Source organism: Achroia grisella, unplaced genomic scaffold, assembly GCF_030625045.1.
Source record: "Achroia grisella isolate CSIRO2021 unplaced genomic scaffold, CSIRO_AGI_Agris_v1 utg902, whole genome shotgun sequence".
NCBI lineage: Eukaryota > Metazoa > Arthropoda > Insecta > Lepidoptera > Pyralidae > Achroia > Achroia grisella.
In genome coordinates, this window is record NW_026713060.1 from 1,145,691 (window position 1) to 1,166,029 (window position 20,339).

At 31.5% G+C, this 20,339-nt stretch overlaps 1 protein-coding gene across 1 annotated transcript; it reads left to right on the forward strand.

Annotated features, from left to right (window-relative positions):
* Window positions 1–265: 265 nt before the first annotated feature.
* On the forward strand, window positions 266–7,279 carry LOC131853485 (chymotrypsin-2-like). The gene is made up of 5 exons (XM_059204380.1): window positions 266–374; window positions 1,782–1,965; window positions 2,394–2,640; window positions 5,657–5,803; window positions 7,004–7,279. The coding sequence occupies exons 1-5, from the start codon at window positions 323–325 to the stop codon at window positions 7,175–7,177; spliced, it is 804 nt and encodes a 267-aa protein (XP_059060363.1). The 5' UTR covers window positions 266–322; the 3' UTR covers window positions 7,178–7,279.
* The last annotated feature ends 13,060 nt before the right edge of the window (window positions 7,280–20,339 follow it).

Consider the following 20,339-nt stretch of genomic DNA (forward strand, 5'->3'; position numbering starts at 1 on the left):
CCGGTATCCCTAAAATTGATTAATTAGATCCAGTTTGACCATCGCCTTAACAGATAATTTAAAATTTGACAGTACACTCGGTAAAACAATACCAGTACCAGACAATTGCCTTTCTTTACGAGCTGAAGGAATAATGTTCTAACACTAGACATGAATCCGAAGGTCTTTAAACTCATAGCAATTGTCTGAAGTGAACTTTATCGGTATCGACATATAATTATCTTAAGAGGTTGCAACTATAATACAATATTGTGATATAAAAGGATCAAATTTGCCAGTACAATTAGTTGTCTTTTGGAAACCAATCTGTAGGGCAGAGACAATGGCGTTCACTTTTTTGCTTGTCATAACTTCCTTTATTATACACGTTCGGGGTAAGAACCTTTATGTAATATTTCGTATTTAAGACACTTTATAAAAGAACTTGTGCCTGTGGCTTCATCCGCATTAAATTTGTTAAATTTGATTATAATACAAGCTGACTCGCGCTATTGAGTCCATATCACACTTACTTGACATTTGTCATTATATTTCGCACGATTTGTATAATATCTTATTAAATCTGCATTTATTCTGGTATTTAAGCAAGCAATTTTACTGTAAAGTTTCATCAAAATTCTTTTCTTCCATAATTTTTCCATCCATAATCACAAACTTTCGCGTTTATAATATTGATAAGAATCATTACACACTGAATTTGGAACGCGAAAACTATTATTTATATTATTCATCATTTAAAATTTTATTAGTGAGTTTTAGGACGCATTTGTTTAAAACAAAGTCTTGTGGTTCATGGTATTTTTAATTACAAATAGATCTATTTAGATGTAGGTCTAGGGCACTAAATAGTTACACATATGAATGTTAGTAATATAAATAATAAACATCTTTTTATTATGATTCCTATTAGAAAATTAAGATCTTAATAAAATTACTTCGTTCCGATGTTATTCTGCCCATAAATAATATAACATGGAATTGAAAAGATTATTTTTTGACAATCGGTTAAAAACCTTTTCATTGAATAAGAGAAATAATGTAAACAATTCATTATGTAATGCAATGCCCAGTTTAGTTTCTATAAATATAGAGTAATTATAAAGTTTTGTCACCAATATGTCGCGTGGGAATAAACTTCTGTATCAACAAACCCACTGTGATTCTATGTGCCTCCCCTAAATACTAAAGTTACTTTTTATTATTATTTTTATAATTACAGCTTATCTTTTTTTGTGGTATAGAATTTTAAACATTTTTTAATCAACTTAATTAGTACTAATTATACTGAAATATGAATATCTACAATCAATATGAAGACAGGTGGTCTAAATATAATACGTTATATTGAATAGATCTATTTATATGAGAGCAGAAAAGGCATGGACACTAGTAACATTAAATAAATATAAAATATTAGATTATTTATATTATTATTATTTTAAATACAAACTTATAAAAAATTTAAAAGTTTAAAATGCACATCGGCCGATGTAAACACTACTTTATAATTCTTAGTTTTTTTATAATTCTACCGTTACAATCAGAAGGCTACTTGACTGAGGTTTATGGACAAGAAACTGAACTGTTTTATATTGTGGATACTGGTACGATTTTGTACGTTTATTACCTCGTCGACATTTTTTTCGATCGAGCATTATAACTATGAAAAAAAATCTATGAATTGGTTAGTTTTAGTTGTGGTACCCACAAGATTTAATTAAAATAACTTTAACATCCTTTGGTCAAAGTAACACAATTATAATTATAATGTCTATTTTAAGGTTCGATTATTTTGGCTCCATACGACTTTTCATACCAAGAGTCAAGAATAGTAGGCGGCCAAGATGCCCCTGAAGGTGGTATCCCTTACCAAGCGTCACTGCGATCCAAACTAAACTCTCATTTTTGTGGGGGCTCTATTCTGAACGACAGATGGATTTTGACAGCTGCTCATTGTACTGTTGGGTAAGTTATATATATAATAAGTGATGTAAGAAAAGAAATATGTTCATTTTCCTCTGGCTGGCTCTTATAATGATAAAAACACGTACTCTTTAAATACATTTTAGAATATAGCAATAACACAATAAAAAAATGTTCCAAGATATAAACTTAATATGAGCAACACAGAACAGAGACGTAAACAGAGCAATAATCAAAATTTTATATTTCAGTTAGACAGACTCATACCAATTAATTTACAAGTAAGATTTTTTTATATTAACAATCAAAACCAATGAACAAACAATAGACAAACAATAAATTTTGTAGAAAATACTATAAACTAAACTCAATTAAAATATTGATCTTTAATTGTAATTGGCTTCTAAAGTAGCATAGGAAGTAAACAGAAGAAAGCAACACCTAAGTAAACATCCCATCCTCAATTCCAGTCAATCGAGCAGATCGATGCAAGTTGTCGTCGGCACAAACAGCCTCAAAACTGGGGGAGATAGATACTCGGTCGACTCCATCATTATTCACCAGGATTACGACAGTTATCTCATCACCAATGACGTCAGTCTCATTAAAGTCACTGAAAGTATTGAATTCACTGATAAAATCAAGCCTATAGCGCTGCCCGATCATGATACTGATGCTGGCGCCAGTCTACTGTTGAGTGGCTGGGGAAGACTATCGGTAAGAACACAAATTGCATATTAGTAACGTATTTACCAGAGGTAAACTATAAAAAGTTTTTTTTATGAAAATAAAATGGTACACCCGCCTGCGCTAACGGTTTACGCTGGCGGGACACCAGTGGAGGATGACAAGATGAGTATGAGGTCAGGTCAGTTGGCCCATCGTGAGAAATTCACCAAGTATTTATCGTTATAGTTTCCGGGAGGCTCCGTGTGGAGGTCAACCTGACTTGGTATATTGCTAGCACTGGGGTTATTAATCCATATTACTAACAATCTCCTTCCACTATAAAATGCCTGAGTGGTTACCTCAATCTCGCCTATTTTAGCTACTGTTTCAGTACCTTGCTGCTGTTTCGGTTGAAGAGTGAGGTAAGGCAGTGAAATTATAGGAGAAGTAGTATTATATCTTAATCCTTCAGAATGGCAACGCATGAGCGGTATTACAGGCATCACATGATAATGTGGTAACCGTAATGCTATTCATGTATCGGCGACGATTACCATTTACCATCAGGTGCCTCGCCAGCTTCTTTATTATTCGAATTACATAGAAAAAAGATAAATAAATAATTATAGTTTCGCGATCAACATTGTACACAAAAATAAATAAATAATAATAATCTCGCGACTTGCATTTAACAATTTTACTTACAAAATTGTCTAATGAGCAAACTTTTTTGTCGATAGTTTTTATTTGTTTGTTTCAAAATTAAAATCTCAAAATACATATAAATTCCGTTTAAAAATATGAATAATTAGATTCATTGTAGTTAATCTATAGTTCAAAATTAAACAGTAAACTAAATAGTAACTCTAGAAATGAATAAAAGTTTCATCTATTGTTTATTATAATAATAAAAAATATCCTATTGTTGTTAAAAGTACAGAGAAGGTTGGAGAAAGCGACGTTTATTAAGGATATAAAAATAGAGAAATCCTCTAACTAATTTCTTTGTTCTATGCGAGAATTTATCCAGGTATTGCTGTGAACGAAATTTAATTCGTTAGTAATTCTCATTCGAGTTTATTTTTACGACTGTGCAGTTTTATTGCCTTTAAGATTAAGCTAATATCGCTCAGACGAGATTCCACAGTAAAAAACAAAGTAAACGAATATTTAAACTACTAGTTTTAACCGACTTCAAAGACTAAGATTATCGTTTCTTTTTGGTATTCATCCCAGATATTATTATATACCTAAATATATAAAGGTCGGTAACGCGCACATAACACCCCTTGTGTCTCAGGCGTCCATTTACCATCAGATTAGGGCCGTATGCTTGTTTGACACCATGGTAGTATAAAAAGATAAATTTTATGAGAGAGCATCGGTGTCTAGTAGTGTGCTCCCACGATTTATATACCACAAAGGCCACGAGTTCGCATCTAGATGACAACAAACAGTTAATTTACATTTCCAACTGTCAAATCATCATTTTGAATTCTAGAATCGCAATAATATAGGATAGGATAATGCCAACCCTGTCATTTCATTTGAGAAAGTATACTCATATCGTAGGTAATATTGAACTCATTCTCTATGTTTTTAATAAGAATTTATACTTATATGAGAGATAGATAAATTCATCAATTAGAGACACAGCATAATGAAAGTACAGAAAAAAATAATACGATGTAGAAACTATCAAGAAAAGAGTTTATTCCTTTTTAAAAGGCCGACAACGCACTTGCATTTCCCTTGGTGTTGCAGGTTGCATATGCGGCAGTAATTACTTACAATTAGGTGAAATTTTTTAAAAGAAATATATACCAATAGAAGAAATGGTGAATTTACATATAATTCTAAGGTTATTTCCATTGAATTCAAGTCTTTTAGGTTGATAAAGGTTAATGTATCGTCCAAATGTTTATGTAGTTGTGTGTAAAGTATTTCAGTGTTGGTTTAACTATTATTTTATCTTGTACACATCGTTCAACTATTTTTGCCAATATTTGTTGGTAAAATAGTTGGTTGTCATTCTGAGACAACTTGTATTAAAGTCTTTAAGGATTAAGCTCGGTTTTTCTACAAACAATCTCTTTGTTCAAATTGTCTGTTCGAATAGAATTTGTTTATTATTTTTATATTATTCGTAGTTTTTAATAGTCTGGGGTTTTCTGCAGTGCAACAAACTTCAGTATTTAAATTCTTTTAAAAGAATGAGTAAATAATTAATAGGTGTCGGTATAAATTTATCAAACTTTTCGTCTTTGTAATAAATTTGTAAACCGTCAAGGCAAGAGATATTAAGAAGGAATTAGTCCTTTTTAAAATCCGGCAACTCAGAGGCAATTCCCCTGATGTTACGGGTGCTCATCCGCGGCGGTAATCAGTTACCATAAGATTTACCGCAAAATTCGTTGATTCTCTATATTATAGCTTTTTTTCATAAAAACATAGGTATATTTTAAAAAAGTATCAGAAGTAGTCCTCTTTTTTGTTTGTAATGAATAAACTGAAACAATTCAAATTGATGCATCCATAGGCTACGGTAACCATTTACCATCAGGTGTGCCGTATGCTTGTTTACCACCATAATAGCACAGATAACATAATATTACATAATAATAGTATAAAATAATCACACATACAGTACCTAAGCTACATTATGAGCAAAAAATATGAATTGGATTCTTATATTTCATATATAGGTACTCGTACATTTTATACTTATTTTATCTATCTGTCATTACGCCATTTACCTCACAGAGTAGGCAGATGAAATACTGACTCATTGACTTGAGTCCTTACACACAACTATTTCGCCATTCGTTTTTAAAACTCTTCTCATTCGCATATGTTAAAATATCCATACTTCCATACAAATATTGTAAATGAAAGTGTGTATATCTGTCTTGGCTTGTTTGTAGCCTTTCTTGTTTGTAAATAAACGGCTCAACGGAATTTATTGAAAACAATGAAAAATTTCCACCAGAGCGAATATAGACTAAACTTTTTTTTAAAGCAGATAATGTTGCAGGTAACAAAGGAATCTTTTTATAATTTCCAGTATCCAGGATTCCTCCCCAACCAACTGCAGATGATTAACCTAACAGCGTTGAGCACAGAGCGCTGCCAGAGTCTAATGAATAAAATCAACCCAGTGTACGAAACGCAAATATGTTCGCTCACGAAATCCGGGGAAGGTGCCTGTCATGTAAGTAATTGGATAAAAAATGTACATTACGTACAGTTGGGCTCGAACGTTGCTATTTCATGTAATGTCATTGACATTTTGCATGTCTGTTTCACTCGCTCCATCTGTCTGTATGAGCGCGATAATCTAAAAAAATACTTTTTTCAAAAAGATTGTGATAAAATCCTTATTTATCAATAGAGTAATTTACAGGTTTAGGTGTATAATATAACCTACTACTACATAAAAAAGCACAGACTACAAACAAAATTAGTTTGTCCAAATAGTCTTTCTAATACTGTAATCGATAACGAAACTTATCTATGAATATCTAATGACATTTGAATAACATAACTCAAAGCGATATACAACAGAAAAATATAAATGTTAGCACACAGATTATATATATTTTTGGTCATTTTAATGTTCACCAAGACTTCTTATAATAAATAATAAATCTTCCAAAGGGTAAGTAGAGTGGGCTATGTACAATTTCTACCCACTAATAACCACGTGCACTCCTACACATTAAAGCGCCATTTGGCAGAGTTATGGAATCGTGCTTGCATTGTAGCATGACCCCTAACTACCTCCCTAAATGTTGTGGTGCCCTTGTTATCATAATTCCCACACGAAAGTAGCACGTAGGTGTATACTCACTCTTCTAACCATATCCTTAATTAACGCACAAAATACATGTAGATAGTAATATTCAGTAAAATACCCCTATAATACAGACAAGAAAAACCTCATGTTACTTTGCTAAAAATATATATTTTTCAACACACTTGCTCATAAAAAACGCATGCTTAATAAAAGCAAATAGGAAAGTTGTTCCATAACCCTACTATTTCAAAAGAAGAGAAAAAAACCAACCCCACTATTTGCTGTTTTTCAAATTTCGAACTGACGGCCACGCCGCGCCGCGGCCGTACGGTACTAGCCAGTAGGCAGAGCGCTGAATTAAAAAAGTAAAATGGCGGGAAAGCAACAGTGTGCATTGCAGTTTTATGGTTGAGTTTATTTCAAATCAAATTGAAAAACGTCGCACAATATACGTACATATTTAACACACTCGATTCTATAACGCACTCGCCTTCAGCTCAGAGTGAAATTCAGCCTCGTGTGTTATATCATAATCAATGTAACGGATTTATATCGTAATATACTATTATGATATTTCAATATTTAACACGCCTTTACATCTAGTTTTACTTTCAGGGTGATTCAGGCGGTCCTCTCGTTGAAGATGGTAGAATTGTAGGCATCGTATCGTGGGGCATGCCGTGTGCCCGGGGCTACCCTGACGTGTATACCAGAGTATTCGCTTTCAAAGATTGGATTTTGGATAACATCTCCAGCCAGGACGGAAACGTCGTCCAAAATCTGGAGTAACAGAGATTTTTCATTTACTACACACGAGTGAAGTTTATGTTACCGTAAATATGTATGCAAATTATTTACTCGTATGACCATTTCTATTTATGTAACAATAAATAACATAATAAAATTTATGTAAAAATAAAATATTTTTTTACTTGAAGTATTTATGTGTAAAACACTTAGTAACAAATTATTGACATTTTGTAATATTTTTTGCTCGCGTTACGGAAACGTTTTGTACGGTTGTTTCTGTTTATATAAAATATAAATATCATATATAAATGTTGTCATTTACATTGAATATTCTCCTTTAAATTTGTTTATACACAATACGACCCATAGTCCTGCCCCAAATACTACTCCAGGCGTTTCTCACTGACCTTTCTGTAAAAATGGGAAAATTCAAAATGGTCTACATTTTGAATATGAACTAAAGTTTATAAAATACGTAATAAAGTATCTAGCTACAAATCCCTTTTAACTGTTACACTTTATATTTTATGACTTTCCTTCTAATTGAAAGAAAAGCTAGAGAGAATATGTAATTTTTTTTCTTCAGGCCTTAACATGTCGAATCGAACATTCCAAATTTAAAATAGAATATATGGCAATAAAAATAAAAATGTTAAAGAGGTTTTACAGTAGATGTAAATAAGTTAAATATCTGTAAATGAAACCTATAATAATGGCATAAAAAATGAATGTTATCGATTTGAAATATCATCTGTTACATTTATTCGATTTGACCTGATTCGATTCAAAGTTACCCTTCTGATTATGGCGAAATAGAATTATTTTTGGCACAGAAAAGCATGAGCTGATATAAAAAAGAAATATTGTATGTAATATTCGTATTGCGAGATATGAAATGAACTGCACATACATTACAAATGTCTTGGGAGAGTATGGCCTTCCATATTCAGTACGGTTATGACTGTATGTGACATTTTTAGTATACCATATCTTCGAAAAGTCGTTACCTCTCCGTTTTCACTACGTTGAATTAGAACACAAAAGTCGTGAGTTCGAATCTGACTTTAAGAAACTTTTGCGTTAATTTATATTTGTTAATAATTTTCCGGTGATGGAAACACTCGTAACCTACCACGTTAATCTAAGATAATACCGTGGACTCACCCCCTACTACGGTGAATTCAATCATTGTGAGCATAGAACAAAATATCTACCTCTTTCTTTTGTGATTATAAGCATGACAAGTGTTTCATACGCCAGGTGATTAACGTTTGAAATTGCCTCTGCTTACACCATAACATAGCAGTCGTGAAAATGTAATATCTTATAAACGACTACACCTCTGTTACATTTTTCTGTCGATCTGCCTCTTGTTTTTCTATCTCAATATTTATTATTTTCAGAAAATACCGGAAAATATCATCGATATATGTATTTCTTTTAAACGACGCAAAAGTTGACTGGTTATCTGACGGAAGGTGATGAATAAAATAAATACCAATATATCGGCTGTCAAGTTTGTGACAAAATAAGGTATTGAAGCTTACATTATACAGCTATCCAGCCTCCTCATAGGGTTCAAACGTAAAGATATTGACACGAATAGATTATTCAAATGAAATACGTAACTAATATTACGCTTTATTTCTGACGGTCGCTGGTTCAATTCCTCACACACATACAAACATTTGTATTCATTAGTATGAATGTTTGTATTGGTCTGAGTGTTTTCAATGTATTTTATGAATGTACTAGCTGTGCCCGTTGTTTCACCCGGTGGAATTTATAGCCTATATATTATATTGATGTATAAATAAGCAAAATTATAAGCTATATTACTGTGCAGGTTCATCAAAATCCTTTCTAGCGTAGTTACAGTAGCGCGAAAGAGTAACAAACATCTATCCATACTTACAAACTATCACATCTTTGATATTAGTAAGATTTATAAATAAAAAACATTCAGTTGTATAGTACTTACTTATAACACAAGTTCTGATTGTCTTGGACTTTTATTTGTCCTGGATTATTACTATTACTGAAGTATGTAGAAACGCATAAAATAAGTTAATATTATAAGCAGTACAGATTTAATATTTGCAGGTTTTTTGTAATGTATATAATATAACTTATAAAATACTTTGAGGGATTTCAGATAATCTTGCACAATTATAGTAGCGGTATCAGCGAGTGATATAGGCTATACAGGAAGTGTTAGTAAGTTATTGTGAGTTATTGCTAGTATGTTTTTGATTAATCAACTTAATTTACACTTGCATACATTTTTTACCTCACTGTAGAAGATGGGTATTGATTTTTTAGGGATGTAGGTACATAAGCAGATGTGTATGAGTAAATAAATATGTTGACATAATGTCGACTAGAAATAGTAATATGTTGACATTTTTTGTAAAGAATCCCGAAAAGCATAGCTAACTGCAGCATAACTAACTGTAATAAAAGAGAAGAAACAAACTATTGTCTCTAGAAACTATAGTAATTATTGTTATTATGTAATAGTAAATAATAGATTTAAATTTAGGACAAATATGCTTTATTCATGCAATGATATGAAATACCCAAACACAAAATTTGAAACCAAAATAGTGTTCTATTTTCAAATAATTTCTACTCAGAAATATTAAAATAATTTCCGAGTAGAAATTATTTGAATATTTGAAAATAGAACACGACAATTCAAGCTGTACAATTTTAAAATAACTGCTATAGAACTAACCTCGACTAGTTCTATTATACTGACAAATGAAAGAATTGCAATGTAGAAACGCTTTGTTTCGCATTTCTCTTCAAATGAAATTCAGTCAGTTCATACGAAACAGCTAAATACTTTATTAGGATTTTTGCTGAACCCGCGATTTCATAGCAGTGGTATTCAGAATGACATAACTTTTAAATAAATTATATATATTATATGTCTAATTTACTACAATACAGTAATGTTAACGTAAACTTATTTATTACAGGTACAGAAAATATTGTTTTATGTAATTCGAGTGGCAAACAATTAGACGGGCCACCTCATGGTATGTGCTAATCCTGACCCATTATGACACACTTAAACACCATTATGGGTGTTACTGCGAGCGGGAACACAACTACTATTTTAATAAAAACCAAATACTAGTAAAAAATGTGTATTCTTCCCAAAAGGGCTCACAGCGAGAATGTAACAAAGCAATATTAGTTAGTCAAAAGTGATGTATAAAAAATAGATACAAAAAATATAAAGTTTATAAAAAGAATGGTAGACAAGCTGCCAGTAACGATGGGCATCACGTTATCATGTGTCATTCGTGCGTCATTATGCGACTTATTCAGTACTGAAAGTACTACTACTGGCTAATCTACATTGTATACGCTCAATAAATAATATTGTAAAACACGATACGGCAGTTGGCAACACTCACTGATTAAGTGTTCTGTGCAACTCTTTGATTATAAAAGCAATATGTTTTGAACATGTAACCTATTCCTAATAACTTTTTTTTATGTAGAATAAAATAATACAAATTAATTTCATTATTTACTTATAAACGATCGTACTGGTCATAGATCCTACTACCGAAATACAGCTTACAAAGCATTCGAACATTTTGTCATAACTTCTATTTACAGACAGCTATAAGATACATTTTTGTAATACGACTAACTGTTCCGGCAAAAGTTGTTTTGCCATATATGTAAATTAATAACGCTATAAAAAAAATAGGGATTGATGCTAAAAGGTTGAAAATTTAGGGTTATATGTATTTTTCAATCCTAATAATACTTAAAATGAAAATTAAATATTATGTCAAAAAAATAAAAAATATATATTTAGGGGTGTGGACATCCCTTACCACTTAGGGGTATGAAAAATTCTCAGAGCTACTGAATATGCATACAAAATTTCATGAAAATCGATCAAGCCATTTGGGAAGAGTATGATAACTAACATTGTGACACGAGAATTTTATATATAAGATGTAGATAATTTTAATATGAATTTCATTTCCCGGAATTTGTTTTCATCCGATGAAAATAAAAATACAATAACGTCATAATCCGTTTTCCTTAAAGGACGCGACTTTGATCGAACGACAGCGAATTGGATTGAACGGAAGATGAACATTTGTTATTGGCTCCCGCCACCAGAAACCATGAAAACGAACAACTTCTTAACAAGTTTTCTCGTTAAATAAAAAATATATTTAAGTTTTGGCTCACAAACATATTTATGGTTAAACAGTGTGGTATGTACCAAAATTAGTGAAGATTATTGTGAAGCGTTTGGAAATTTTTATTTCACATCTACTAATATACAATTTTTCATTATTTCAATTTATTTCCATAATTCGTTTTTTCGCTGAATGTAAGAGAAAAGAAAATGCAAGAATTGTACTTTCTAGAAACACACCTGCAATTTCTCATTTGCAACATAAAATCACTTAACATCAGTTGAACCGCATTAAAATAGAGAAAAAATACTATAGTATATCCTACTAAAACCTAGTTGTTAATACTCATACTAGTATTACATCGTATACAGCTATATGACCCTCTCGTCATCATACGGCGGCCGTGCAATATTGTGCATCTGTGGTGCAATACGTTTTGCGCGGGAAAATAAAAAATATAAAAAAACTTCTTCAGCAGACACACTCATTTTCTTGTGCTCTTCATTTTTAACACTTTTACACTATTATACATAACCTAACATATCTGTAATTTACTTTTATTATAATATAGTTGTGTCTAAAGGCACAACTATATACCTTTAGACACAACTATCCAAGTATAAATACAAGCCCTATTGTGGTACTAAATATAGTAAATTCGAAATAAACTATACCTAGTGCCTAGTCGTCGACTTAATAATACCCAATATGTATGTAAATTTGTGGAGAACCAGTGCCCGTACTAGGTATCCGAAGAACCTATGTCATGGATAATGTACTAATATGCTCATATAAAGTGAATACATAACCCATGTTAAGGGAAATTGGACAATAAACTGACACTCACCATATCGAGTCAGTATTTTGGTTATTAGCGGTTTAATCTGTCGTAAATAGAAACAAATTGGAACATTAATTTCTGAAATAATGATTATCTGCCTGACAATTCACACAGTTCCATCTAATCCCATACTATGCAGAGCATATGAATACAAATAATTGATATAAATACTTATTTATTCTGTAAATTATCTAATACCTGTAACCAGAGCAAAGCTTTGCTCTGCCACTACAGGTTAGAAAATTAATAGACATTTATAATTACGTTTTATTGTAAATATAATATACGTACATAGAGGCATAGGAACTGTTAGTAATGTTATATAATATTATGTTATCTGTGGTAATGTAGCCTGTTGACCCCATTGCAATGTATCATGTCAGGTTGAAGTCTACGCGGTTCTCTCTGGAAAACATCATGATAAATTCCTAATGAAGATTATCTAGATGGGCTAGGTAACATAATCTCATGTTAATGTAGTGCCCTGCAAGTGTAAACCGTTAGCGCAGAATGTGCAGAATTCCAATATATATCTAGCTATTCAAATTATTATATATACCTATATAAAAACTATCAGACCAATACAAACAGATTCACAAATACAAAAGTTTATTACATTGTCGAACTGGTAACCATGCAGAAAGGAAAACAATATGCTCATAAACCGACACAACGTAGGGGTCATCGCCTTCATTCTTAAAAATTATTTAAACAAACACATTTGTTACCTCCACGAATTTATTATTAAATCTTCGTTTCTAAGTCAAATGAACGTCTACTTACTTTACATGTACTTTTTAAGTAAAGTATTTATGTTTAACATAAAACAAAGAATACACGTTGAAGGTATATCAGTATTACCTGAGTCAGTATTACATTTTCACCGTGAATTTTTGTACTATAAAGGCTAGTTAGCGAATAAACTAATTCGAAAGTGTACTCCCAAAGGCGAACTACACGAACCAGTTTGTAGATCTTTAGCTCTTTAGTTCGTCAATTTGTTTAATAAACAGTCTTGCCAATAACAAGAACACATATGTATTACGCAAAAACATAATAATAATAATATATTAGGAAAATTCACACAGCGCTCATTTAGCTCATTTAGAGTAGAGTTTATGTTATGAGTACTAGACAACTGATACAAACAATCATACTCATAAATACAAGTGTTTGTACCGTACTAGGAATTGAAACCGCTAGACCACAGAGAACGCCAAACCTGTAGGCCTTATGGGTTGATCAGCGTACTGTCTTTTTCTACTATGAGTTGGGAGCGAACGAACAAAAAGAATGAACTAGACCTAGAGACTAGACCACAAGAGAGATACGAATTAAAGTGAGCTATATAATCACGAACTATAACTAACGCACAACGCTACTACAATATATCCAATATCTAAATATCAAAGCACTAAATTGATTTTGTCAAAAAGCTGCCTGTCCATGACACGATTGAATTTTCAGCTTCAATGTTATAAAATTACTAGTTTTCGGTGCTCCGTATTTGTTTACTTTGTGATATTTCTATCAAAATATATTTGTTATTTAGAATTCCAATTTTCCTATAGTGAAAATTAATATAAATCAACATCTAATAAATTCACTATTTGTTTTTAATACATATTGGTAATAGCGAATACTTCTTTGTAAACATATGTTCACGTGAAATCAATAGTGGTTAATTTCTACGAAATATGCGGTCTGCGAATTTGTCATGATGCTAAACTAACTGACTTTCCCGTCTTCATTCTCATCCAGTCGTCCACTAGTACAAAGCTAAAGATAATATTATATACTAGAGGGGTGAAAATTTAGGATTGTATGTATTTTAAAGCCACGTTATAAAAAAATAAAAAGAAATTGTTAAGAAAATAAATGTAAAGGGTGGACAACCCTTATCACCTAGAAGTATGAAAATAGATAGTAGCAAATACTCAGACTTACTGAATATGAATATAAAATTTCATAAAAATCGGTCAAGTCCTTTCGGAGGAGAACAGTAACACGAGAGTTTTACATATCAGATAAAAAAATATTCCATCAGTTAAGTCGTTAAGTCATATGTAATGTTAAGTATGTAGGTACACTCATTTGCCTGTTCAGTGCAACTTAAACGAGGTTTAACTTTGAGCGTAGTTACTAAGGATAATTCCTCTTCACGAACTCTGGCATCTGATAACTAACTAACATAGTATCGATTCACGTTACAGGCCGAGTATTGTACAGTAACCCTACCATAAAGCACAACTCACATTGGCGCAGACTTGTGTAATAAACTTATAGTAATACTATCTGAATATGAAAGTGAAGATGGGGGAACTATCACGGCAAACGTTGTTTTGACATATAAATGTAAGTACTAATATCGTTATTAAAAAATAGGGGCAAGACGGGGCAAAACACTTTTTTTTTTATTTTATTTTTTTCTCTCAAATGTGTTACCTAAAGAATGGAATAATAATAATTAGTTGTTATTTAAAAAATAAATAAAATGTAGGGTTGTATATATTTTGAATGCCATATTATAAAAAAAATGTCACATAAAAATGTTAGAGGGCGTGGTCAACCCTTATCACTTAGGGGTATGAAAAATAGATATTAGCCGATTCTCAGACCTGAATACACATATAAAATTTGATAAATCCGTTTCAGACGGTAATGGTAACTAACTTTATGACACGAGAATTTTATATATAAGTGACCTACATTAAAACACACATGCCGCTTATATTTTATTTATACTCAACTTTTCTTTTGCAATATATTTTTTTAGTTGTTTGTAGAATATTAATTAATTAAATTTACTTTGATAAAACATATAGGTATTAATGTAATGGATATGGAAGAGCTTGATGCACCTGACAAAGGCACTGGATGCTTACTAGGATATCTCAATACTGTATTATTGGAATCGAAATGTTTTATAAAGAAATGAACATTTTTCATTTTCAATAATGTAGTAATTCTTATATTCGAAATATTTACTCAGGCTTTTTTTTTAATACAAACAATTAATCATTACATACTGTATTGCACCCTATTCAACATTGCTACAAAGCTAACTACTTTTAGAACTTCTTCTTTTTAGCCTGAGAAAGCTAATATATTAAATATATGATACTTGAAGGTATCACGACTCATAATATTATGAGTCGTGATACCTTCAAGTAAATTTTACAATAACTGTAAGGCGATTTACGTAAAGATAGAGTTAAAAGATTATATTAAATCTTGAAGAAATAAAATTACAATATTTAATTGTGTACATCAATTTATAATTATTAGTAATTTTATAGTTCTGTGATACTTTAAAAAACATTGCATTATACTTCGATCACATTACTTCCAAATCAGCGCTTGTGCTCAGAATGTCGCTTTTATGATCCAAATACTGATGATCCGATACCCACACAATATGAAACCAAATCCTGTAAAATCCCCTGGGAGACGCATTTTACAACCCGTAAACGTAGATACCTTTGTAACGGCAGTTTAGAATAAAGCTTTCCATTGAGGACACATAAAATCAGATAGTAAATGGACAACCCCGCAAAAGTTTAGAACTTTTTAACTTTGTTTTCTTAGAGAAATATATTCTGAAGACTGCTATTTATATAATGCAGCTTGCAATATGATTTTGCTATAAATACCTACACATCAATTCATATTATTTTTCCTTTAGATGCTATTACATTTCATACTTCTTCACTAATACTTACATATTATATTATATGTGCTAATACTGAAAATACATTAGAATATTATAATTGTGACATCACTAAAAAAAATATAGCAAATTCCTTAATTTCACCTATTTTTTCCTGTTTTATATTTTTATAGATACTTTATTTATTTCTTGTATTTTTTTACATCACAAACATTTGCAACCATAAATCTATCGTATGTAAGAATACTAAATAACAAATCAATTACTCCTATGAGTAGTTTTTGAATTGCATAAACCAATGAACCCTAAAAACCTTGTTACCGCAAGAAAACAATATACCCAACGCGCAACAAAACCTTAACGCAAAGCTAGCAAAAACCCGTACCTAAAACGATTTGTTCTAATGCCGGGGCAAAGTCCTCGTATACACCGCGCTAACACCGAACTAAATGCAAATTGCGCCCTTCTAGCAAGAAATTCACTAAGGGGCGGGGTGAGGTTGGTCGGTGTAACGCGGTTCTACTATACATACTTATTACTAGATCTTATAAAATAATTTATATTATCTATAAAATCAAATTGTGAAATCGCTGGCGGGTACATTCCACCATCATATCTTAATGATATTATAAACGCGTATGTTTGTGAGTATGGATGGATGTTCTACGTCGGCAACGCACACGTAACACCCCTAATGTCTCAAGTCCATTTACCTATAATCTTGTTTGCCTCCGTCATAGTATAAAAAAAAATTGTTGCTCTTTCATGCAAAATGTACTGGCCGGATTTTGATGAAACTTCCCCAAATATAGCTTACACATCAGAATAACACTCATATTTCACGCGTGTAAAACCGCGGGTAACATATGGGTCATCCATAAAAAATGCGTTGCCATTCTGTAGAACTTTGGTGTCGTGCCAGCATACACTGTAATTTCACTGCCATATCGAATGCTTTCTAATCTTAAAAAAACTGCTTGGCGGCTGATATTGACGAAACGGAGGTCCGACTGAGAACCCACGCAAACAAATTTTACTAAAACTATCTGACTCTACCTCTAAATGTATGTGCAAAACACCAGATACAAATATGTTCGATATACAATTCTGTATCTACTCGTAAAATCTGTATAGTTATTATAATATAACATTAAAAAAAACAGATTAACCTCAATACAATTATTATTTAATTACATTATGTATTTACTTTATTTTTTTATTCATCATGTAAAACAGGTTCTATTTTCCTCATCACTTACAAAATTATAATTTAATAGTAAATATTACCCTTAATTAAAATTTTGCTTTGACAGATGTATGTTCATTAATATGATTGAAATTATTAATACGAGCCGCTTCGTAAAACCACATATAACATAAAATTACATAGTAAAACCATACCGCGATGTACTTACACACAGTGCCATCTAGTTTACTTAAATTGAATTAATTTGTCCAATATTTTAGGCAGTATATATAGTCTATGGTTTGTTAAAAAGAGGTGAAGGCGATAAATTAAATGTAAGTGCACTAAAACCTTTATTTACAAATAAATGCAATGACAAGCTAACGACACACCAAATGATAAGTGATAACCGTCCTCTGTATACATGTACAGTACTACGTGCATCACGTTATCATGTGACACCACTTACGCCTTGCCTTTCCAGAGTACTACGATGTCATGCCTCTTATCCCGTAATTTCACTGCCTACAACCGAATAACAGCACAAAACAAGCTGCTTGGAGGTTGAAATAACTGAGACTATGGTAGCCGACCCCACGCTGATGAAATTCTACAGTCTACCTCTGCTAAAATAAAGGAATATAAATTAAACAAACTAAACTTTATAATACTATTATTATGTGCAATTCAAAAATATATAGAAATAATAAAAAAGTAATAAATATTATTTTAAAACTGTTTTGTCAGAGAATCAATTTAGACGCAACATAAATGGAGAGCATGGTGTAACACACATAATATATTGTTTCTACAACTTATTCCAAAATCAAATAAGAAAATACAACAGTTAGCAGGAGTGCACAAAGTTTTAATTTTCCCGCGCATACCAATATCGCCACAGATTATAAAATTGTCGCTACGAACCGTTTATTATAGCTATATGTTTAAATATCTGTATTTACAGTGAAACAATATTACTAAATATTACTTTGTCTATTGTAACTGTCTCCGTAGAACAATATGAGCGTACAAATAATTCTGTGAACTTGAAGCCGTGTATTCCTAGGCTGAATTTATATAAACATTCGTACTTCAAGTATCACTGACATGAACCATCTGTTACTGAAAGATAAAGGCATGGTCTCAATTGAAGACGATTCGCATATTAGAATAATAGAATATAGTTAGAATAGTAATGAAATTATAGTATTAAAACTATCTGACTCTACCTCTAAATGTATGTGCAAAACACCAGATACAAATATCTTCGATATACAATTCTGTATCTACTCGTACAATCTGTATCTCTCTGTATCCTCTTGAAATTAAAATAATATAGAATTACAAATTGTTTTTCGATGCACACAAATACTTATTATAATTTTATAAATAAAAAGTGGTGCAAAATATTACGGTGTTTTATTCTTAATGATCATTAGTGGTTTATTCTTAATGATGATAATGATTTCATCAAATGTTGATCCCCTCCCCCGTCACACTTGGTCGCAATTGTAAGAATCTCATCTATCTAATGTCAGGACATATGTTTTGCAACTTTACACATATTTTTTTTTTAATTAAATAACATGCTTTAATACTTACATATATTATATTTTGAAATGCAACGTCACGTTAAAACACTTCCCACCCATTGTAAACCAATATCACACTTCCTCGACCCCCTTCCGCCCCCGTGTTATCGTGTGACATAATACCATCTGCTTATTGTAATGTAATAAAATTTTCAAATTGCCAAACAAAAAACATTAATTAAAAATTTGCCAAAACCACAAACAATCACGAGCTTATAAATTTATGAAGTGATATACTGTGCAGTCGTTGAATAACCAGTTACTGAAATAGTTTATTGTCTACATAATGTTTCAGCTATTTATTACAAATTACATAGATATAAATAGGTATTGAAAATGCTTATGAGCGTACCTACCTAACGTAATAATTTAAATATACTCTACCTTTATTACATGTATTTACAGATTACAACCCAAATGAGATCCAAAGGTCATTAGTTTTAATCTAACCGACACAAAAAATCTGTAAAGTTTTTAAAATTTCTATAGTGTTTGAATCAATGATTTTAGGTTCGAATTTGAGTACTATATCTAATTATTATGGTTTACTACTACAACTTGTTTCATTTGCTAAAGTCTACAATTCTAATCTTATCGATTACAAAAATTCTTGTCTTTCTCACTCATTTCATATTTGAAGTCCTACATGAATTGATTTTAGATTCGAATGTGAGTACTATACCTAATTATTGTGGTTTACTACTACAACTTGTTTCATTTGCTAAAATCTACAATTCTAATCTGATCGATTACAAAAACATTCGTCTTTCTCACTCATTTCATATTTTGTCTGCTTCCATCATCAATACTTAATAACAAACGATATTACAATAAGAAGGAGGAGAGGTAGGGCGTTGGACGGATCCTGTACGAGAGGCCGCCAAACGAAATATACCTACAGTCGGCGGTCCACTTAGCACAAGATAGAAATACCTGGAGAGTCTTGTAAGTTTAAAGATAATGATGATTAATCATATATAGTATACGAACCAAAAAAAACCAAAGAAAGTTTTCATGAACTCAACTAATAAATCGGCATAGTTTTGTTTTTTCTTCCATTTATTCCCTCGCATTCATTCCCTTTCTCGTCGTATATATAGAGACAGTTCATACATATCTTTTTTGGAAACGATGATTTTATGATATAAAAATGATTTCATAAAATTATTATTATTATTTATTTATTTACGAAATTGTTTTACATGTTAACATTAATATTGATTCCTACACTAGGCTGGGTCTGTCTGGCAGGAACCAGAATATGAATTTTCACAAACAAATTGATTTAAGTTTGTGTCGCTGCCAAATTTCGTTTATCGTTGTTACTATTGTTAATTAAATTATAAAATACTAGCTGTGCCCGCGATTTCCCCTGCGTGAAATTTATAGCGTATATGTTATTCTTATGTATAAGCTATATTATTGTAAAGCCTAATCAAAATCAGCTCAGTAGTTTTTGCGTGAAAGAGTAACAAACATCCATACTCACAAACTTTCTCGTTTATAACATTACTAAGATTGTTAGTTCAATTTGTTATAACTCTTCGGTATCATAAACGAAACCAATGCTTTCAGTTGCAACCTTGACCGATGCAAATGCAATAGGTAATGTCTTCAGAACGCCCGTATATTTACAACACGGATAAACAACGAAGTAGGTCAATGGTGCGCCTTGCACCGCGGTCGATACCTTTCAAGGGCGGCCCGGCGGAAATGATGTAGGCTTTTTGAAAC